The following is a 19,510-nucleotide window of genomic DNA, read 5'->3' on the forward strand; positions in this document are numbered from 1 at the left end:
GTTCGAGTATCCGGACAAAAATGATACAAGAAATTTGGTATCTGTTGAAGATATTTTTTTTACAAAACATACATTAAAATTAACATTATAATAATTGTGTTTGCAAAGTTCCATTCTTTTGTTGTGACAAATACGAAACATCTAATTCAAGATAATGCCTTTTTTCTGTGAATAGATGTACCAGGAGGGGAGGATTTAACCAGCACTGACGACAACGTAAACACATTGGATAATGTGCAAAGAAAATCCTCGACGCAAAAATCACCAGTCCAAAAGAAATTATTGTCACCAATGGACAGTTCTGAAGGTATTTTTTTAATCCTCCTTCTTGCAAACAATTGATCTGCTGCTTCGTAATACTAGTCATGTGAATTCGGCAAACAAAAATCAATAGTAAATAAGATATGTATGCAAGTAATATAAAATTTATTGCACTTAATATATATGCTTTTACAATAAAACTGGAAGAGACCAAGAACAAGTTAAAAATGTTAATGAAAATTATTTACTATTTGAATAAAACCCATAATTACGATGCGAAAATTTTATGTATATTTTTCTTTTGCAACAGATGCATCGACAGTTGAAGATATTCTAGGACGTAGCGTGGGTTCTTGCACTGAAGCGTGGGTTCTTGCACTGAAGCGCACATAAATACAGAAGACGCTTCCGATAGCACACCAGTTACATTGGAGCAGTCAATTTTGGACGATTATTTAATAGGTATGATATACCATCTTCATTCTCTTAATAGGCGCTATACTCATGGTATGAAGTATAGAAACTTTTAATATTAACTTTTATACTGACTATATGTTGAAGGCCGTATGGTGACCTATTATATTTGTTAATTTGTGTCATTCGGTCTCTTGTGGAGGGTTGTCTCATTGGTTATCATACCACATCTTCTTTTTTATACTTGTCTGTTATTTTGACATCGCCAAACATGTTTTATCTCTAGTTGCTGTTTTTGTTTAATGACCATTTAAGAAAAATAATGTGCAAGTCTTAGTTTTGAACAAACTTGGGGATCGAACACACGATTACAAGGATCACTTCCAGAGGCAAGTTCTCCGAGGATGTTATTTTTTTTATTGCATATACGGGTACTGGAAACTATAACCATATCAACTTCAGAAATATTACTTTTACATCAAATGTTCAAACTCTTGCTCATTAAGTGAACAACATATTTTTTTTTTATATATTTTGAACTCGAAAAATTACAGCGCCCCCTTACGGTCATTGTCCTCCTGAAGTGATCAAAGTGATCGTAATATAACGACTGGATTATTCGGGTTATTTGAATTGTTGATTTTCCATTCTAAAGTGATAGCATTTGTTTTCTTTTAGGAGACGCATTAAAGGTACATATTCAGAACTTAGTTATACCTGCCGATGATCGCTGTTTTCGAAATCTGGACACGAAACATGCTCACTGTCTAAAACAATTTTATGAAAATCAGCAAATGTGTCATACAATTCTCATTGGCAACATTGTCAGCGATGTTACTACTGATAAAGGTAATTTGTCAAAGTTTCTTCAAGAACCTGGCAAAGTAGCAGTTGAAACTTTAGGTGGTAATCATACAAGACATGCGCTACAATGTTTATTCGCAAGCCAAACGAAGCCTATTAGCATGGTAACATGTCGGTTATACAACAAATTACCAGACGAGTTGGCGCTACAATTAGGGTATGAACACAATGCATCTAATACATTAGGAAAACCGACAAGTTTTGTTGATTTAGTAAAGATGTTTCGAAAAGAAGCAACAAAAATAGTAGGAGATACAGATATTAGCTGCATGCAAAGTAGTGAAGTAAAGCAATGGAAAGATATTATATGTACCATTCTAGGGATGGACAGAAAGGCGGAAGAATTTCATAACAAGTACAAGATTGTTTTAAAAATTGCAAAATCAAAGGATTCCGTATGGAGAAAATTTTTAGAATTCTGTTCCGCTTTCGAAATGAATGAAATTAGAAATACTCCAAGAGGATCCTTAAAGATTACACAGTTGAGAGATTTTTCAATGCTTTCTAGTGATAACCAAATACATATTTTGGAAGAAACTTTACAGACAAAAGACTGGAGAGTATTTAAGAGAGAAGTAGAAAGGTAAATAAATGCAAATCATGTCGTGTGTACTGGAAAAAAAATTCACTGCACTACATGATTTTCTTAAATGTTGATTTTATATTTGTAACTTGGTTTGTAAAATATGCTTTATAAAAAAGGCATTCAGCATACATTTACGTTATATCGGGAATATTATTAAAAAAAAAAAGAACCGTGGTTTTCGTAATTTAATTCACAGTTTAAGGAATAATTGGAGCATTTCATTAACCTTGAGGAATCTCATTTGTAATATTATGATATTAAAAATGAGTTATGAAAAAAGGAATGTACACACCAATTTTTAAAAATTTATCACCTATAAAATTGTTCACGAAAACAAAACACAAAAAAAAACCTAATAAACACCAAGACAAGAATAAAAAAAATGTACAGGCAATGTTAATGAGAGACAGCAACCAAACGACACAAATAAACTAAAATTATCTAGAGACAACACATAGCCTTAAAAATATAGGCGGTCTCCATGCACTTTATCAAGCTCTTAATTTTCCATTATATACATCTTGTGAATAAGTTATACAAAGACTACCAAAGATCTTTCGTTTAATCGAAATCCCCCCAAAAAATGTATTGATGAAATGTCAATCGCAAAGTCATCTCGTCAACCTTTTCGATAGGTCGGGTATTTGGTGGTTGATGTAGACTGCAGCCTTGTAATTTTGTAAACTTCATTTAAAAAAAAACCGGTATATTGAAAAATTACAGAAAAGAGCTGACACTGTACGTACATGTATATCAGTAATGAAGTTACCGACTTAGATAATATCACTGGATTTATTTTGTAGTGTAAGTTCAGATCGAAAGAAAACGATTGGGAAAACGAAAGCAGATCCGTCAGATGTTGACAGAAAGATCAATGAAAAGTATGTTAGCATTTTAAACGAACATACAGAATAAGTTTCATACATCCATTTATGACAATATTTTGTTCAGTTTTATCATTTCACGGGATTTCCAAATATCATTGATTTATATGATTGCGTACTTTAATGTTTGAACATCATTTGGTGCATTTCCGAACGTGCATCTAAATTATAAATTCCTACTGGCGGCACAAAACTGCCATTTTGATTTATTTTAGTTTACGATATTATTTCAAAACTGTCCTTTTGTTAATAACTGTTAAGAGATATTTTTTTAAATTTTAAGGTTTTAATTTGTTGATGAAACTTTTCAATATTATATACCTGCAGACTCTCAATATTCTGTTGAAAGCTGGTTTAACTGTAGTAATAAGAGAATAGTTCACTCCTCCTCCATTACAAGTATTTAAAATGTGCCTTTGCTTATTTGAATTAACCCATTAAATTATTGAGCATTTCATTATATTTATCTAGTGAGTGTAAAATAAAACAACTGACTGCCGAAAGAGAAAAATTGGCAACTACTTCATCAACATTAAAATCAAAGTTGACAGAAGAACAAAAGAAAACAGAGGACTTCGAGACATTGTTGAATCAAGAAAGGAAAAAATGCAGTGCACTTTAAACTAAATTACAACAACTGAGGAGATCAGAGAATGAACTCAAAGTTGTCTTGGATAAGCAGATTGATAAAAATGAAAAATCTAGTAATCTGCTACAAGTTGAAAAAAACAAAATACCAAACCCTGGAAGAAATGTACAATAAATTGGTAAGTTGAGTACTCTGTTTTTTAGGGCTGTAATAGCCCTTTTGACAAAACGCTTATTATTTTGTTGATGATATATGGAATAATATTCTGCAACAGACTTACGATAGTTATCAGATCACATTAATGATGCATAAAGAGTTGTTCAATTGACCATGCAGTCTGATGATCTTGATCTTGCATTACATAATTAATCAAACATATTTACCAGCTTAGAATAAATACCAGAGACAACAAAGAAAAATAATTTATACAAGAAACATCTTACATGTTATGTACCTGTATTTAAACATAATAAGAAAATATTCCTTATTCAAATGTTCTCAATACGCAAACTCTGAAAACAATGATGTTTTTACAGGAAGAAGCAAAAGCTTGTTTAGAAAAGAAAGTTCAGGAATTTGAAGAATCTAGTAGATGTCAACATATTGAAAAACACAAAAGCCAAGTAGACAACTCTGTTGTAAGTTTTATAACCTACGTATATATTTACCTTACAATTAAAAAAAAATGTCCTTTAATTTTTGTTAATTGTTTGTTCAACAAATGATATTCACTTTGTTGGTCTGAGTGAACGTAATTAACTTAAAATCGGGAAGATGTGTTGAGTTTCGTACGTAATTCTTCTTTAGAAGTAAGTTACAAAATAATGTTGACCCCTGTGTTCATAATTTCTCATTTTTTTAATTTGGTCTGATTCTGTTATTCATATGCATTTGCTTTGCAAATGAATGATTTTCATTGGATAATTTTACAGTTTTTCCTTTTTATTATATTTTATTATAAATTTTAGTTCCAACGTGTGTATCGTCACGTTTGTTTCATCAACTATTATCTATATCAGTCTATATCAAGTTTACGTTAAGTTTTTATGCACCACCTACGATAGTACAAGGGCATTACATGTATGTTTTCTGGTCTGTGCATCCTTCCGGCTGTACGTTCGTTCGTTCGTCCGTCCGTCCGTCCGTCCGTCCGTCCGTCCGTTCGTCCCACTTCAGGTTAAAGTTTTTGGTCAAGGTAGTTTTTGATGAAGCTGAAGTCCAATCAACTTTAAACTTAGTACACCTGTTCCTTGTGATATGATCTTTCTTATTTTTAAACCAAATTAGACTTTTGACCCCATTTTCATGGTCCACTGAACATACAAATTAAAAGTGTGAGTTTCAGGTTAAAGTTTTTGGTCAAGGTAGTTTTTGATGAAGTTAAAGTCCAATCAACTTGAAACTTTTCAGGCCAAACTAGATCTTTTACCCAATTTCACGGTCCATTCAACATGGAAAATGGTAATGCGAGTGGGCATCCGTGTACTTTGGATACATTCTTGTTCAATATAGATTTGTATATTAAGTTTGTTTGCTGTTAATGACTACATATTACTGTAACTGTCTGTGACGTGCCATTGTCTTTAGAAAACTTTTCATAATATCTCTTAAAAAGATATACACAACATATTTGTATATATTTACAGGTATCTGGTAGAGATTTGACTCCAAAACAAAAACTAAAAAATGACTGCAGTCACAGTGACAACTTAAACAAGAAGAAAAGAAGGATGAGTTCAAAGGTAAATAAAAGAATAAAAAATGTGTACAAACAACTATAACAAAATCTCTGATTACAGAATAATTCTGGACAGTATTGGCGTAAATAGACAGTGGGCAAATTTGAACATTCTGGACATTTCTGCCTCTCTAATATTTTTTTCTATCCAGAGCAATTTTGAAAAAAAAATCTCAAAACTTGTGCTTTACTCCAAGTCTATTTTAGCCATGCGGGCCATATTAGTTGGCAGGTGGGATCATAAGAAAATTTAAAAACAAAATACTCCAATGATGCGTATTGCCGAATTTAGATAAATCTGGCAATGTAATTTCATAGAAGATTTGCTAAAAGGTTTACAGATAACGACAATACATGTTGTACGATATTTTTAACCTACTTTTAGGACGAGTTTAACTGCTGGACAGGTGGAGACTAGTCGGCCATGTCTTTAAACCTTGTCAATCTTTCGGGTCTAGACACAAAGAAATACACGGTGTGGTATAAACTCTATCATATGTTTTGTGCAGTTGTAAGATGCTTATTTTTCATTTATGTTGTAGGAGTTTGAAGTTGGTACGTCTGTTGAAGCATTTTGGTATCCAGACAAGTGTTGGTATACTGCAAAAATACTAATGAAGACAGGAAAAGGTAAGTACTGTTTTATGAAAACAAAATTTGGAGGGCAAATGTTATCAGATATAATATCAGACTGTACAAAGATAATTCTGTCGTATAAAGAAATAAAAGTGGAAATGTTTTGTACTCAATCAACACATGTACATATAAGTTGAAAAATAATCATATTAGTAAAAGTTTTCAATTCATGGTAGCTATCCTGATGAAACAATTCAACAAAAAAGACGACGTTTATTTTTACAGAGGAGCACTTGTACTAAACTATCGTTTCGGTATATATTTATTTAATGAACTTTTTTAGTTTATGAACTTTGTTTTAAATCCATTTGCAAAGAGAACGCCAAGTATTAAATTTACGGTAATACAGAATTTTTTCAAAAGTACTACTTTTAGGCGTTGCATCGTCCTGAACATGCTTGTACTATTTCCCATTGGACGTCATTTTTTAGGCTTGTCACACTTTTTTTACGTTTTATAATGTTTTCTTTAAAATGAGCTAACTGCGAATGAGTTTTTTTTTTATAAAAAGGACTTCATAATGGTCGAGAAGATAATATTCCAAAGACTCAATATGCTGATTTTTTTATGAAAGAAACAGTAGTTGCACCAGTAAACCGGTTAATCAGTTGATCAGTTAGGGTCAAACATTCAGTCAAACATTAAGTCACATTAAGTCTAGGTCAAAGTTAAGGTCAGGTCAAGCATATTTGACTTCACAAATCTAATACTTAATTTAACAAGGACCAGAGCAGAAGATATTGGCATGTAGTCATGTATTCTAAAACCAGGATTTATGACACTTAATCTATCTGAAAAAGTACCGATAAAAGCATTACATGCTATATAATATATAATCACACATACTCCTGTATTTATCAGTAATTTATATGGCCAGGGGTACTATTTTGAACCGACAAAAATACATCTTATTAATCGAAGTCAGTTACTCTTTACTAGTATCATTATAGTTTCAACATTCAAGTAAATAGTCCACAATTTATTATTCATTAAGACTCAGATCTTTTAAAAAAAAATGATTTTTTTACAGGCTATGAAGTAAAGTATGATGTTGATAAATTTGTCAAAGATCTCCCCTTAAAGTATGTGAGAGCGGAAAAAAATTCTACAGAATAGATCGATTAGCTGAAACAAAGAAGAATGACCATCATTGGAGGAAAACTATGATGCACTTGCTAGCCAAAGTGGAGAAATATTTGACGAACATGTGTTTTTTGAATTATTATTGTTGTCCCTATAGAAATAATATAGATATTGTAAATAATGCGTAGTTGTTAATTATTGTCATAGAAAGTATCATATAGCTTTACTCTGCGTAAGGAATTTACAGCAGTCATTGTGACAAAGATGGGGATTTCTTTATCATTTACACCAGAAATTTGCGAAAAACAAAAAGAAAGCAATGGAAAATACCAATAATAATCAGTCACGTTTTGATTCATTGTGCTTATTAATTGCATTTGAAGTTGGATGGCGATGTTTAATTGATAAATGATATGAAAATATCATTGACTTTAAGTGTTCTACCATCTTAGATGAAGCGAATTAGTATCTACAACGCATATTTCAATATTAAAGACAGATACATACGACCGGTTCACAAAATCGTTAGAAAAATAAATCTAATTTCAAATAAAGAGTTCCAAAGTAATATGCAATTTCAATGTAATCAATAGATCTGAAAAAAGAAACATTTATATGAAATTCATCTTTAAATAAATACTTCGACTGGTATGGTACACGTTTTTGTTTACCAGAAATATACATCATTTCAGGGCCTTTTATTGTTGAAGATTCGGTATGGATTTTGCTCTTTTTTGAAGGCCATACGTCACAGTAAACCTATAGCTTTTTTATGTCATTTGGTCCCTTGCGGAGAGTTTTCTCATTCGCAATCATACCACATCTTCTTATTGAATATTTGAAAACGAAAATGTTACCGGTTGATTATGATATACATGTACTGTATGTACCTTTCTAATCCATGAATAAGTGTGATTAGAGTAACGTTTTCACGTTGTTCTTGGTCTAAGAACCAAAAAGCAATTTACGCATTATATTTTACATTCAATTTTGTTCTTGGTCTAAGAACCAAAAAGCGATATACGCATTATATTTTACATTCAATTTTGTTCTTGGTCTAAGAACCAAAAAGCGATATACGCATTATATTTTACATTCAATTTTGTTCTTGGTCTAAGAACCAGAAAAAATAAGATTGATAATAATTTATTTGATATCATTCGTTTAGTTGGTCCATAGACCAAAATCTGGTGGACAACAGCTCTATCATCTGCGTGAATGTAACATTTTTTTTGTTTAAATTAGTTAAATATAAACAACTTAGCGCTGACGCCTAATGTCCAAAGTGTTTCTGTTTTTGGTCTCGAGACCAGACTTTTTCAAGCATAAACAGTTTTATGCAAGTAAATACAAATAACAGTTTGTTGTGTTGTTTTCAAATGATGGGTTCATGCAGGGATTCAGCCATACCTTTTATATATTTAATGTGAGAACTTACCCGTTTTTTTATATTCTGGTCCAATGACCAAAATATGTATACACCGATCTAAAAATGATTCCAATTCTGTTAGACAAAACTGTTATAATTTATCAAAAAACAATTTGGGGAAATTTCAATGTCACTGCTAGTGATATATCAATGGTATGGGTGTTAGAATTTTCAAAATTATTCAAACTTTGCAATGAAGTCAGTTAAATATGTCGATCTGCATTGGTATTTTAACTAGTACATGAATGTATAATGGTTGACATGTTTCAAAGAGGAAAAGAATGCATTTTCCCTTTTAGAAATGGATTCAGTTATTTTCCTCTGTAACTAATGGGCCAACTTCATTATAGATAGAGATAATTGTAAGAAGCAAGAATGTTCAGTAACGTAATATCTACAAACACATCATCATCACCAAAACACATTTTTGTCATGAATCCATCTGTGTCTTTTGTTTGATATGCACATAGACCAAGGTGTGCGACACAGGCTCTTAAGAGCCTCTAGTTTTTCTTTATACAATCAATACTGATGAGTCTTTCGTTCACGAATGGTATCTGTATGATGAGTTGATTATAAGGATTTTTAGCACCATCTCTTTTTTCAACACTGTAATTTCTACATGCATAACAAATCTTTGTATAATGATTGAATTCATATGAGACTGTTTTTTTTTTAGGCAGTTGAGCGGTTAGGGGGTAGTGCATATAAAAAGAAGTGTGAAGAATTAAAGAATTTAAATCCAACATTACAGCATGTTCAAGGTATGTTAAAGAAAGGAACAAAAAATACCACTAATGTATTTATGCTAGAAAATGCTTATCAGTTAATATTTAAGAAATAATTCATGGAAGCCTGATGTTTACAAAGCAAAAGAAGCATGTCATATTAGAATTGTTATTAAGTGTCAAACAGGTTAAAAAGGATGACCTTAACTTTTAAGTAGGTTTCAAAAACCAATGCGTATATATCAAGGGTCCAGTAACAGTCATATTTGCCAGTCTTGTCCTAAACTGAAAGTATTTGTCCTTAATAAGTAATTAGGATTTAGGACAAATTTTATTTTTTTAATAGAAATAATTTCGGTCATTTTGTTGAGAGAGAGTTTCTAAATCGCCATTTGAACTTGTTTTTTTGTTTTTTTATCCCTTTCCTGCCTCTCCAGTACAGTGTTATAATCCTGAGGGCCTTCCTAATAACTATATTAATGCATCAGGGAAATACTGGCTTATGATCCATAATCTCTTTACCCGTGTGTTTTTAATTCCCACCTGGCTATTGATCACAAGCTCATAATATAATAAAGAAATTAAAATTCATAACAACTGTCTTCATTATTTAATTACTTTTCAGCATAGACAATTGTAAAATTCTGATTTAAAATTAAATTAAAACAACTTGATTTAATTTAGGTGGACAAAAATATTTTTTCACTACTAACACACGTGATTTGTTTACTATGTAATACGCATGCTTGAAATTCTCTTACGCAGATTAGACACTAAATTGTAAATTCAAAATGATCTCAACAAGTGCAACTATTATCATTATTATTCAAACACTATCAAAGGTAAAAAAAATAAAAAATTAAGATGGTGTAAATATTCGAAATAAATACTAGAAATATCTGCAATATGTTAATGAAATTTTTTTCTATTATACTTACATTTAAAAAAGTTCATTTTAGTTGTTAAATGCCTTAGGATACCTTGCATTTGAAATGCTTTCTTGTTAAACATCTCAAATGAAAGAAAATATCAGTGCAAGTGAAAGAAAAATCTGCACAACTAAAATACAGATCGAAGCAAATGCAAAACACCGGTAAACCAATTTGAATATGTATAAATATGTAGGATCCTTCACTGTAGATAATTCAGCTGATCTGTAACAATACCATCTTCATGCCTTATATAGCATGTACTGTATTACGACACTAGATTAAAACTAACGAGGAAAGGTAACACCCGGCCACCGAAAGCTTTATTATGAAGCCAAGCTGGTCAAGTGGTCTAGCGCGTCGGATACAATGCAGACAATTTGGTGTCACAATATCTCAGTAGCATGAGTTCGAATCCCGGTAAAGGAAGAACAAATATTTGCTTCAGTTCTTACATTGTTGGGCTGATGTTTAAACGAGTTGTATATATATAGTGTATCAAAGGTGTGAGTTAGAATCCCGCTGATGGACAGACAAAAATTTGTCAGTAGAAAATCTAACTCTAACACTGCTTGGTGAAATTTTCAGACTTATATATATATAAATATATATAAAATCTAACTATTTTTCAGAAGTATTGAAATATATTTATTTCAAGCAACAGTATTCTGTTGACCTAAGCAACAAAGAATATAATACACTTGCAAAAAACTTTGTTCCTGCCTTTCTTTAATACATTAATTTTAAATATATTTTTATACGACCGCAAAAAAAAATTGCGGTCATATATTGGTTATTTTAATATGACGTTGGCGTCGTCGTCGACACATTGGTATTCGCACTATAACTTTAGTTTAAGTAAATAAAAATCTATGAAATTTATAATCCCATCAAATGGTTGCTTGCAAAAATGAATGGTTTAAGGAGGCTCGAGGGTATAAAAATTTCAGAAAAAAATCAAACATTTCTTTTTCATTACAAATTTTATTTATTTCCTTTTGTAGTTGTTACTTTATCATATGGTACAAAAATCATTCAAAACAATCAATTCGTGTTGGCCCCAGATGACTTTCAAAATGTATATATCATTGAAAAAGTTCCAAATTATCTCCCTTTGGTGGAAAAATGCCATTTTTTGGCTCTAAAATTGAAATATCTTTTTCAACTCATCGGTGACCTATCTTTTTTAATATAATTTCCATATAAGCTGTACTTAAACTAAATTATTGTAAAATTTTAGCGATTTTTGTAATAAATTTCTTTTTTTTATTTCGATATTACCATTATTTCTCCTATTACTTCAACAGAAAAAAACCGCCTTTACAAAAATGTATGCTTCTTTCGAAGGCAGATTGTGAGCGCAAATGAACGGTGACCCCACTTTTTTATTTTATTTTTCTATTAACTATAAGATAAAGTTCATTTATAGAAAAATATAGAGAAATCCTATATAAATGATTTAGACCCGCGAACCCCCTTAAACCTTTTTACATTCTAATCTTAAGACAGTAGTGTAACAATACCACTTTTTCACATTAAGTATGCATGTGCCTGTCCCAAGTCAGGAACCTGTAATTCAGTGGTTGTCGTTTGTTTATGTGTTACATATTTGTTTTTCGTTCATTTTTTTACATAAATAATAAAATTGAGAATGGAAATGGGGAATGTGTCAAAGAGACAACAACCCGACCAAATGAAAAACAACAGCAGAGGGTCACCAACAGGTCTTCAATGTAGCGAGAAATTCCCACACCCGGAGGCGTCCTTCAGCTGGCCCCTAAACAAATATATACTAGTCCAGTAATAATGAACGCCATACTAATTTCCAAATTGTACACAAGAAACTAAAATTAAAATAATACAAGACTAACAAAGGCCAGAGGCTCCTGACTTGGGACAGGCGCAAAAATGCGGCGGGGTTAAACATGTTTGTGAGATCTCAACCCTCCCCCTATACCTCTAACCAATGTAGAAAAGTAAACGCATAACAATACGCACATTAAAATTCAGTTCAAGAGAAGTCCGAGTCTGATGTCAGAAGATGTAACCAAAGAAAATAAACAAAATGACAATAATACATAAATAACAACAGACTATTAGCAGTTAACTGACATGCCAGCTCCAGACTTCAATTAAACTGACTGAAAGATTATGATTTCATCATATGAACATCAGGCACAATCCTTCCCGTTAGGGGTTTAGTATCATACCATCATAACATATATGAGAAGAACATAACCCAACAACCTGTTGTCATGCCAACAACTGTTTTTAGAATAAATGTGTTAAGGCCACTTGTATTTTTGTCCATCTGATGAGTTAAGCCTTTTTCAACTGATTTTTATAGTTCGTTCTTATGTTGTACTGTTATACCACTGTCCCAGGTTAGGGGGGGGGGGTTGGGATCCCGCTAACATGTTTAACCCCGCCACATTATTTATGTATGTGCCTGTCTCAAGTTAGGAGCCTGTAATTCAGTGGTTGTCGTTTGTTTATGTGTTACATATTTGTTTTTCGTTCATTTTTGTACATAAATAAGGCCGTTAGTTTTCTCATTTGAATTGTTTTACATTGTCTTATCAGGGCCTTTTATAGCTGACTATGCAATATGGGCTTTGCTCATTGTCAATGAAGGCCGTACGGTGACCTAAAGTTGTTAATGTCTGTGTCATTTTGGTCTTTTATGGATAGTTGTCTCATTGGCAATCATACCACATCTTCTTTTTTATATTTAATACAAAGATAAAATAATTATTGCAAAATAATGTCTTTCATTTCAGAGTATTTGACTTCAGAGAATCTACAAAGTAATCAAGGACAGACCAGGTAAATCTGATTTTGTTTGACGAAAAAATAATATTTTTAAAAAGAGTATAGGAATTTATAAAAGAACAACCTAATTTGCTGTTACATTTGTACTCATGTTTTTCAAAGGTATCTTGTGTTAGTTCTATTCCCCCTGCTATAGCAAAGGGGACATAAAGTTTTACCCTTGTTTGTTTGTCTGTCTGTCTGTCTGTTCTTCCATCCATCCATCTGTGTACGTTCCAAAGTTGATTTCTGTTCTCTAACTTAAGTTTGCCTCAACCAAATATTATAAAATTTATACAATCTTTCTTACCACAAAACTGTTTCTGTTTTCTTACTTAAGAGAGCCTCAACTTATGTAACGTTATTATACACAATGCTTATTACATGTACCACTAAACTCAGATCAAGTACAAATTTGGGTAGGGTCACTTTTACAATTCTTGAGTTGTGACCTTTTATAACGTTTTATGCATTTGTTCTGGACCAGGCCTTGTAATTAATAATTTCTCTCACATGTGCAATTATTGTTCGATTTTTAAAATCCAGGTATGATTTTTTCCTTCATTTTCTAGTATTTTACTAATAAAAGGATTGCTTTTTGCAGTAACTGTTTGCATCCAATCAAAGTTGATTTTTTTTAACGGCAATAACTGTGTCAAATGTTCATGGAATGTTACAAAACTTGGATTGAAGCTTTATACAACTGCCAAAAATTTTGGTGGTCGTATATTCGTCGTCTGAAGACATTTGGTTTCCGGATAATAAATTTAATAGCAGTAAATAGAAATCAATGAAAAACACAAGGTTTATAACCACAAAAGGAAGGTTGGGATTGATTTTGGGGATTATGGTCCCAACAGTTTGGATATTGTGGGCCAAAAAGGGGCCCAAATAAGCATTTTTCTAGTTTCCGGACAATTACTTGTGGAAAGGGTGTACGGATATCTCTGAAATTATACCACAAGTTTCCATACTACAAAGGTATGGTTAGTATTGGCTTTGGGCGTTCTGGCTCAAACCATTTATGAATAAGGGGCAAGAAAGGGGGTAAAACAAGAGTTTCCTGGTTAATGGACAATTACTTAAGTACAATGTTATGTTTGAATTACCTCCCTTACACTGCTGTTAAATTATGTATAAAGAAATGTTGTATTGTCTTAAGGTGATAAGATATCAATTTATTTTTAGAAGTCACTATTAAAAATGATGATTAAGTTATTATGATTATGTATGTCATTTTCTATTTTAGACTTTTATGATGTTTTTTTAAAAGGTAGATGGGTTGTCTAAATTGTAATCCATAGATTTTTTTAATAATTTGCCAAGACGTAGTTTATATCATGCATTTTAAGAATTAATAATAAAAAGAATGGGTCACAGGGCTTATTTTCACACTACAGGTCGTGTAAAATTGACAGATTTTGTATAGATTATGCATGGAAAACATAATTTTCAGTTATAAAACAAAAACTACACCATAGAATTTTGAGATAAATTATGAGAAGATAGCTCTAATATTATGCTTTCAGATGGGGAAAAGAAAAAATCGGGTCACGGGACCCGTTTTCTTGCTGCATAATAAAATATGTTAATCCCTAACATATTCTATTGTAAAAGTTATAAACTTTATCTGAATTATCTGCCCTAACATTTGTGTTGCCGCCCCTTATATTCAAAGTTGAAAAAAATTGACTCAAACAAAATTATTCTGTTTTTTGTAAAATACAACCATAAATATGATAAAACATATCATTTCTTATATCTATAAAGTTGTGCACCTGCTCTTATGGAATTGTTCGAGGAATGTTTTTTTTTCATTTTTCTAGACTTTGGAACTTATACATGTTATAATATCAAAATAAGAATTATCAATGAGGCAATTCTCCACCAGGGACCAAATGACATAAAATTCAAGTCACTGTATGATCTTCAACAAGGAGAAAAACCCATACCAAATAGTCAGCTGAAAACTAATCAGACATACACCACACACTTAGTCATTTTTCACAAGCTTTCAAATTATCCTATATACCTCTTTTTAACCAAGATTCTTAAGACTTCATAACTTTTAAATTATTTTCTGCAACTGCTTTGGAGGAATTGTAAAAGAACATTTTCACAATCAGCCAGACTTAGAAACTTGATCATTTTTTAGCAAAATTTACAACCTTAATGTAATTTTTTTTAATAACTATATATATAATAAACATCGTATATTGATTAGTCAAAATTGTTGCAACCAAGCCATTTGATAAATTTGACCATATTTTGAGATATAAACATTACAATTTTACACATAGAGCAGTAATATATGACAAAACAAAGGAATCAGTGGAATCCTTTGAAGAATTATTGATGTAACCAGTTTAATTTAGTGATAATTAATTGACTTACAGATCAAATTTTGTCGTTTTTGTTCTTAAACTGAACTTTCCAAGCAATCATGTTGTACATACCAACACATTTAATTTTTTGAAAGTCATATTTGTAAATCTCTTGCAGATAAAAGAAATTTTTTACAGCAATTTTCAATTTGGGCTACATTACTGATGCATATTTAATATTATTTAAAAACACTATTTCTCTTGTAGTAATGATTCTTTAAGGGACTTTTTTCTTGAAAATGAAGTTAACAACCTATTTGCAAGAGATGCAGTAAGGCAAATATTTGACAAGCAGTTTCCACCTCAAAAGCTTGCGAAAGAAATAGAATCTCGGAAGAAAGAACTTGCAGCTTTGAAAGAAGAGAGAAAGATTACACAATCTCAATGGGATGATTTATTCCCTTCAGTCAAAGGTAACTTTTAAAACAACAATTCTTTACTTAAAGTCATATGAAACGAGTGAGTGGTGAAAAATAATGTCTGTCCAATTCTTGAACCAATGCATGTATACATCATAAACTTAGTCCTCTGTGCACGATTTTATCATTATTTTCGCAAATATAACATATAATCGTCAATTTTTTTTCTCTCTGTTTGTTATGATTTAACAAATATGGCTGCTCATTAAATGCCGTCTTTTGAAGCCGAGTTTTACCGATTGTCACCTTATAGTAAACAAATCACAAAAAGCATGGGTATTGATCACATGTTTAACATGTATAATCAGATATTTGTTTATTTCAATGACAGATCCATGCGTATTGTGGTCACCGGATTTTTACGAGGAGGGTTACACTCGGGTCACTATGCATTGCAGCATACGGAAAATATGTTGGCGAATTGCTTCCTGGAAGCAAGCAATTAAAAATAAGTAAACTTCTTCTAAATGTGGACAAATTAAAGAATTTTCCTCAGAAAAAAGTATATGTACATAAGTTGTATAATGAAAACTATCCATTTAGTTATAAAAAACATATGCATATTTTTTTTTAATTTGAGGTTTCTTATGACTTTAAGGATGATAGCTTGACATGTTTTGGGATATTTGTCAGGTTTTATCCATTTGAATGCCTTAAAAAATTTTGCCCATTGTCCCCCATTTTTCTTTTAATACGTATATTATTGGTATGACGTTGGCGTCGTCGTAGTCGTCGTCATTGTCGTCGTCGTCCGAAGACACATTGGTTTTCACACTATAACTTTAGTTTAAGTAAATAGAAATCTATGAAATTTAAACAAAAGGTTAATGACCACTAAAAGAAGGTTAGGATTGATGTTGGGAGTTTTGGTCCCAACAGTTTAGGAATTAAGGGGCAAAAAAGGGCCCAAATAAACATTTTTCTTGGTTTTCGCACAATAACTTTAGTCTAAGTAAATAGAAATCTATGAAATTTAAACAAGGGGTTTATGACCATAAAAGGAAGGTTGGGATAGATTTTGGGAGTTTTGGTCCCAACAGTTTAGGAATTAGGGGCCCAAATCGTCCAAAATTAAACTTTGTTTGATTTCATCAAAAATTGAATAATGGGGGTTCTTTGATATGCCGAATCTAACTGTGTATGTAGATTCTTAAAATTTGGTCCTGTTTTCAAATTGGTCTACATTAAGGTCCAAAGGGTCCAAAATTAAACTTAGTTTGATTTTAACAAAAATTGAATTCTTGAGGTTCTTTGATATGCTGAATCTAAACATGTACTTAGATTTTTGATTATAGGCCCAGTTTTCAAGTTGGTTCAAATCAGGTCCAAAATTAAACTTTGTTTGATTTCAACAAAAATTGAATATATGGGGTTCTTTGATATATGCTAAATCTAACCATGTATTCAGATTTTTGATTTTTGGGCCAGGTTATCAAATTGGTCCACATTGAGGTCGAAAGGGTTCAAAATTGAACTTTATTTGATTTCATCAAAAATTAAATTCTTGGGGTTCTATGAAATGCTGAATCTAACCATGTATTTAGATTTTGATATTTAGATATTGGACCATAATAGGTAAATGTCCAATTTAAAATTTTTTTAGTTTTTAAGTTTAAATTCTTAGACCACATTCATTCTGTGTCAACTATTTAATCACAATCCAAATTCAGAGCTGAATCAAGCTTGTATGTTGTGTCCATACAGGGGTGTGGAAATATTAGTTATTGGCACTTGTCCCCGGGCAAGTAAAACTAAAAATTTTACTTGTCCGGAAAAAAATTTACTTGCCCTGATGATCCCAATAAATATTGAAGTATTTCTTGTTAGATAATATATGATTCTTACTTAGCACTGTTGTGCATCACAAAAAAATGAAATCCATTTTGGAAAATGTAACAATTTAATAGATTTTTGAAAATTGTTCCACACATATTCTCCAGAATACATAAGATATTTCTTGAATAGTTAGATTTTTAGTTTAGCATAAGTATCTCCAAGTATGAGTTTTTTGGGAATTAAGTATTTATGTAGTTTCAGCACAATAATTTGTTTGTAAGTGTATGGATCTCTCTTAAATTGTATCACAAGGTTACATATCACAAAAGGAAGGTCTGGGTTGAGTTTGGGGGTAATTGCCCCATAAGATCAGCTATTGGGGGCAAAAAAGTGGCCAAAAACAAGCATTTTAATCTTGTTTCGAGACAATAAATTGAGCTTATGTGTATAGATCACTCTGAATTTGTAATACAAGGTTCAATACCACCAAGGTAGGACTGGGATCGAGTTTTGAAATTACTCCCATGGGGGGGGGGGGGGTTATTTTTCTGATTTATATATATAAAAGCAACAGATACTGATATGGCAGGAGACATACCAAACAGGGTGTGTAAATAATGGGGGTATTGAGTTTCCCATTGTTTTTCAAAGTCCCAATACTACGTTTCCAGAAAACTTAATTATACGTTTCCAGAATTTGTATTTTAATATTACTTCTCCGGAATCTACCTCATAGTAATTTGAATATATGTCAGATAAATTGTACAATTTGACTCAACTGTTCAGGGTTCGACCACTGTGGTCGTATCAGGTTGCACTTAGTGAAGCATTTTATTATACTTGTTTTGGTTTATTTATATTTCAGAGAGCCTTTCATCTTCAGTGTTTGATATAAAAGTTATGATAATTCTCCTGAGCAGTACCTCATTTAAAGACAAAGATGTGTTTAAAGCAATAGAAAATTTACAAAACCATATATCCAAACCAGAGTATGATGACAAGGCAATCAAGATGGTAAATAATAATAAGCTTAAGGCAATTAGAAACTAAAAAAAAATAATTCTATGCCTTTTTGTCTTTATTTGGTGTGTTTTCACCGAAATTGGGATTATGTTTATTTAACATTTCTATCCATGTCTATTTAATTGAGAGAGATAGTACAAATTAATCAAATTTTGTTTGATATTCAAATGGTTTGTTTTTTGGAACTGCAAAAACAGAGATCGTGCTAGAACCACAGTGAATATTTGTATCATCAACACCTTTCTTACAAATATTTTCTTTGATTTTGCATGCACTGGATATCCCCCTTATTTTTCAACACTGGCACACATGCAAACCCACACAAAGGCCTTGGAAACTAATATAAAAATTCAAAAAAAGTAAAATTGTTGGTTTACTATTGGTGCACATCAGTTTTTAGGCACTGCCCCTAGTTTAATGGTCCAGAGACTGAATTAATTAGCAATGTTGCTGTCCATTAGATTGTCTTTAACTGTATTTTCCACCAACTTTGAGACATATCTTTGTGTCAATAGGTTATCCAAGATACAAGGTACAAGAATTGATATATACGTACAGAAAATGCCATTTGGATTTGTTTTCTGTTGTCAAATATTGATTTTTATGCTTCCATCTTAAGCAACAGGAGCATAAAGTGTTACCCTTGACTGTCTTTTTATATTTCTGTCTGTCTCATTTTTTGTTTCTTCTCTCTAACTCAAGTTTGCCTAATATGCAAAATTTTTCAAACTGATTTGCAATGCTAAGAACTAAAACTTATAAAGCAGTGAGTCACTTACCATTCACTTGGATTTTACCAAACAAAGCACATTTTGAATTTACCTGCTCTTTTAAAAAATTAAGAAAATTGATAACCAAGGAACATGAATTGAACTAGTCCAAATAATTATGACATCTGGCAAGGCTATTTTATTTTTTTTCTGGGACGCCTTCCTACAACGTCAGAACGCTGAAGC

The 19,510-nt window shown here is 31.6% G+C and overlaps 2 protein-coding genes and 1 long non-coding RNA gene across 3 annotated transcripts in view; all 3 read left to right on the forward strand.

Moving 5' to 3' along the window:
• LOC143062698 (obscurin-like protein 1) overlaps positions 1-19,510 on the forward strand; it is a 198,541-nt gene that overhangs the window by 172,893 nt on the left and 6,138 nt on the right. The window contains exons 21-24 of the mRNA XM_076234448.1: positions 9,164-9,248; positions 12,922-12,967; positions 15,544-15,749; positions 18,397-18,545. Coding sequence (XP_076090563.1) covers positions 9,164-9,248; positions 12,922-12,967; positions 15,544-15,749; positions 18,397-18,545 — 486 coding nt within the window. The remainder of the gene's footprint in view (positions 1-9,163; positions 9,249-12,921; positions 12,968-15,543; positions 15,750-18,396; positions 18,546-19,510) is intronic.
• On the forward strand, positions 632-3,620 carry LOC143062697 (uncharacterized). Its single transcript, XR_012974815.1, has 4 exons — positions 632-723; positions 1,354-2,122; positions 2,929-3,006; positions 3,481-3,620. It is a non-coding gene; the product is annotated as an uncharacterized LOC143062697 (long non-coding RNA).
• On the forward strand, positions 3,649-7,236 carry LOC143062696 (uncharacterized). Its single transcript, XM_076234447.1, has 5 exons — positions 3,649-3,776; positions 4,135-4,236; positions 5,245-5,340; positions 5,879-5,966; positions 7,003-7,236. Exons 1-5 carry the CDS (start codon positions 3,663-3,665, stop codon positions 7,086-7,088), a joined length of 486 nt encoding a protein of 161 aa, XP_076090562.1. The 5' UTR covers positions 3,649-3,662; the 3' UTR covers positions 7,089-7,236.

Source organism: Mytilus galloprovincialis, chromosome 2 (genome assembly GCF_965363235.1).
Source record: "Mytilus galloprovincialis chromosome 2, xbMytGall1.hap1.1, whole genome shotgun sequence".
NCBI classification, from domain to species: domain Eukaryota; kingdom Metazoa; phylum Mollusca; class Bivalvia; order Mytilida; family Mytilidae; genus Mytilus; species Mytilus galloprovincialis.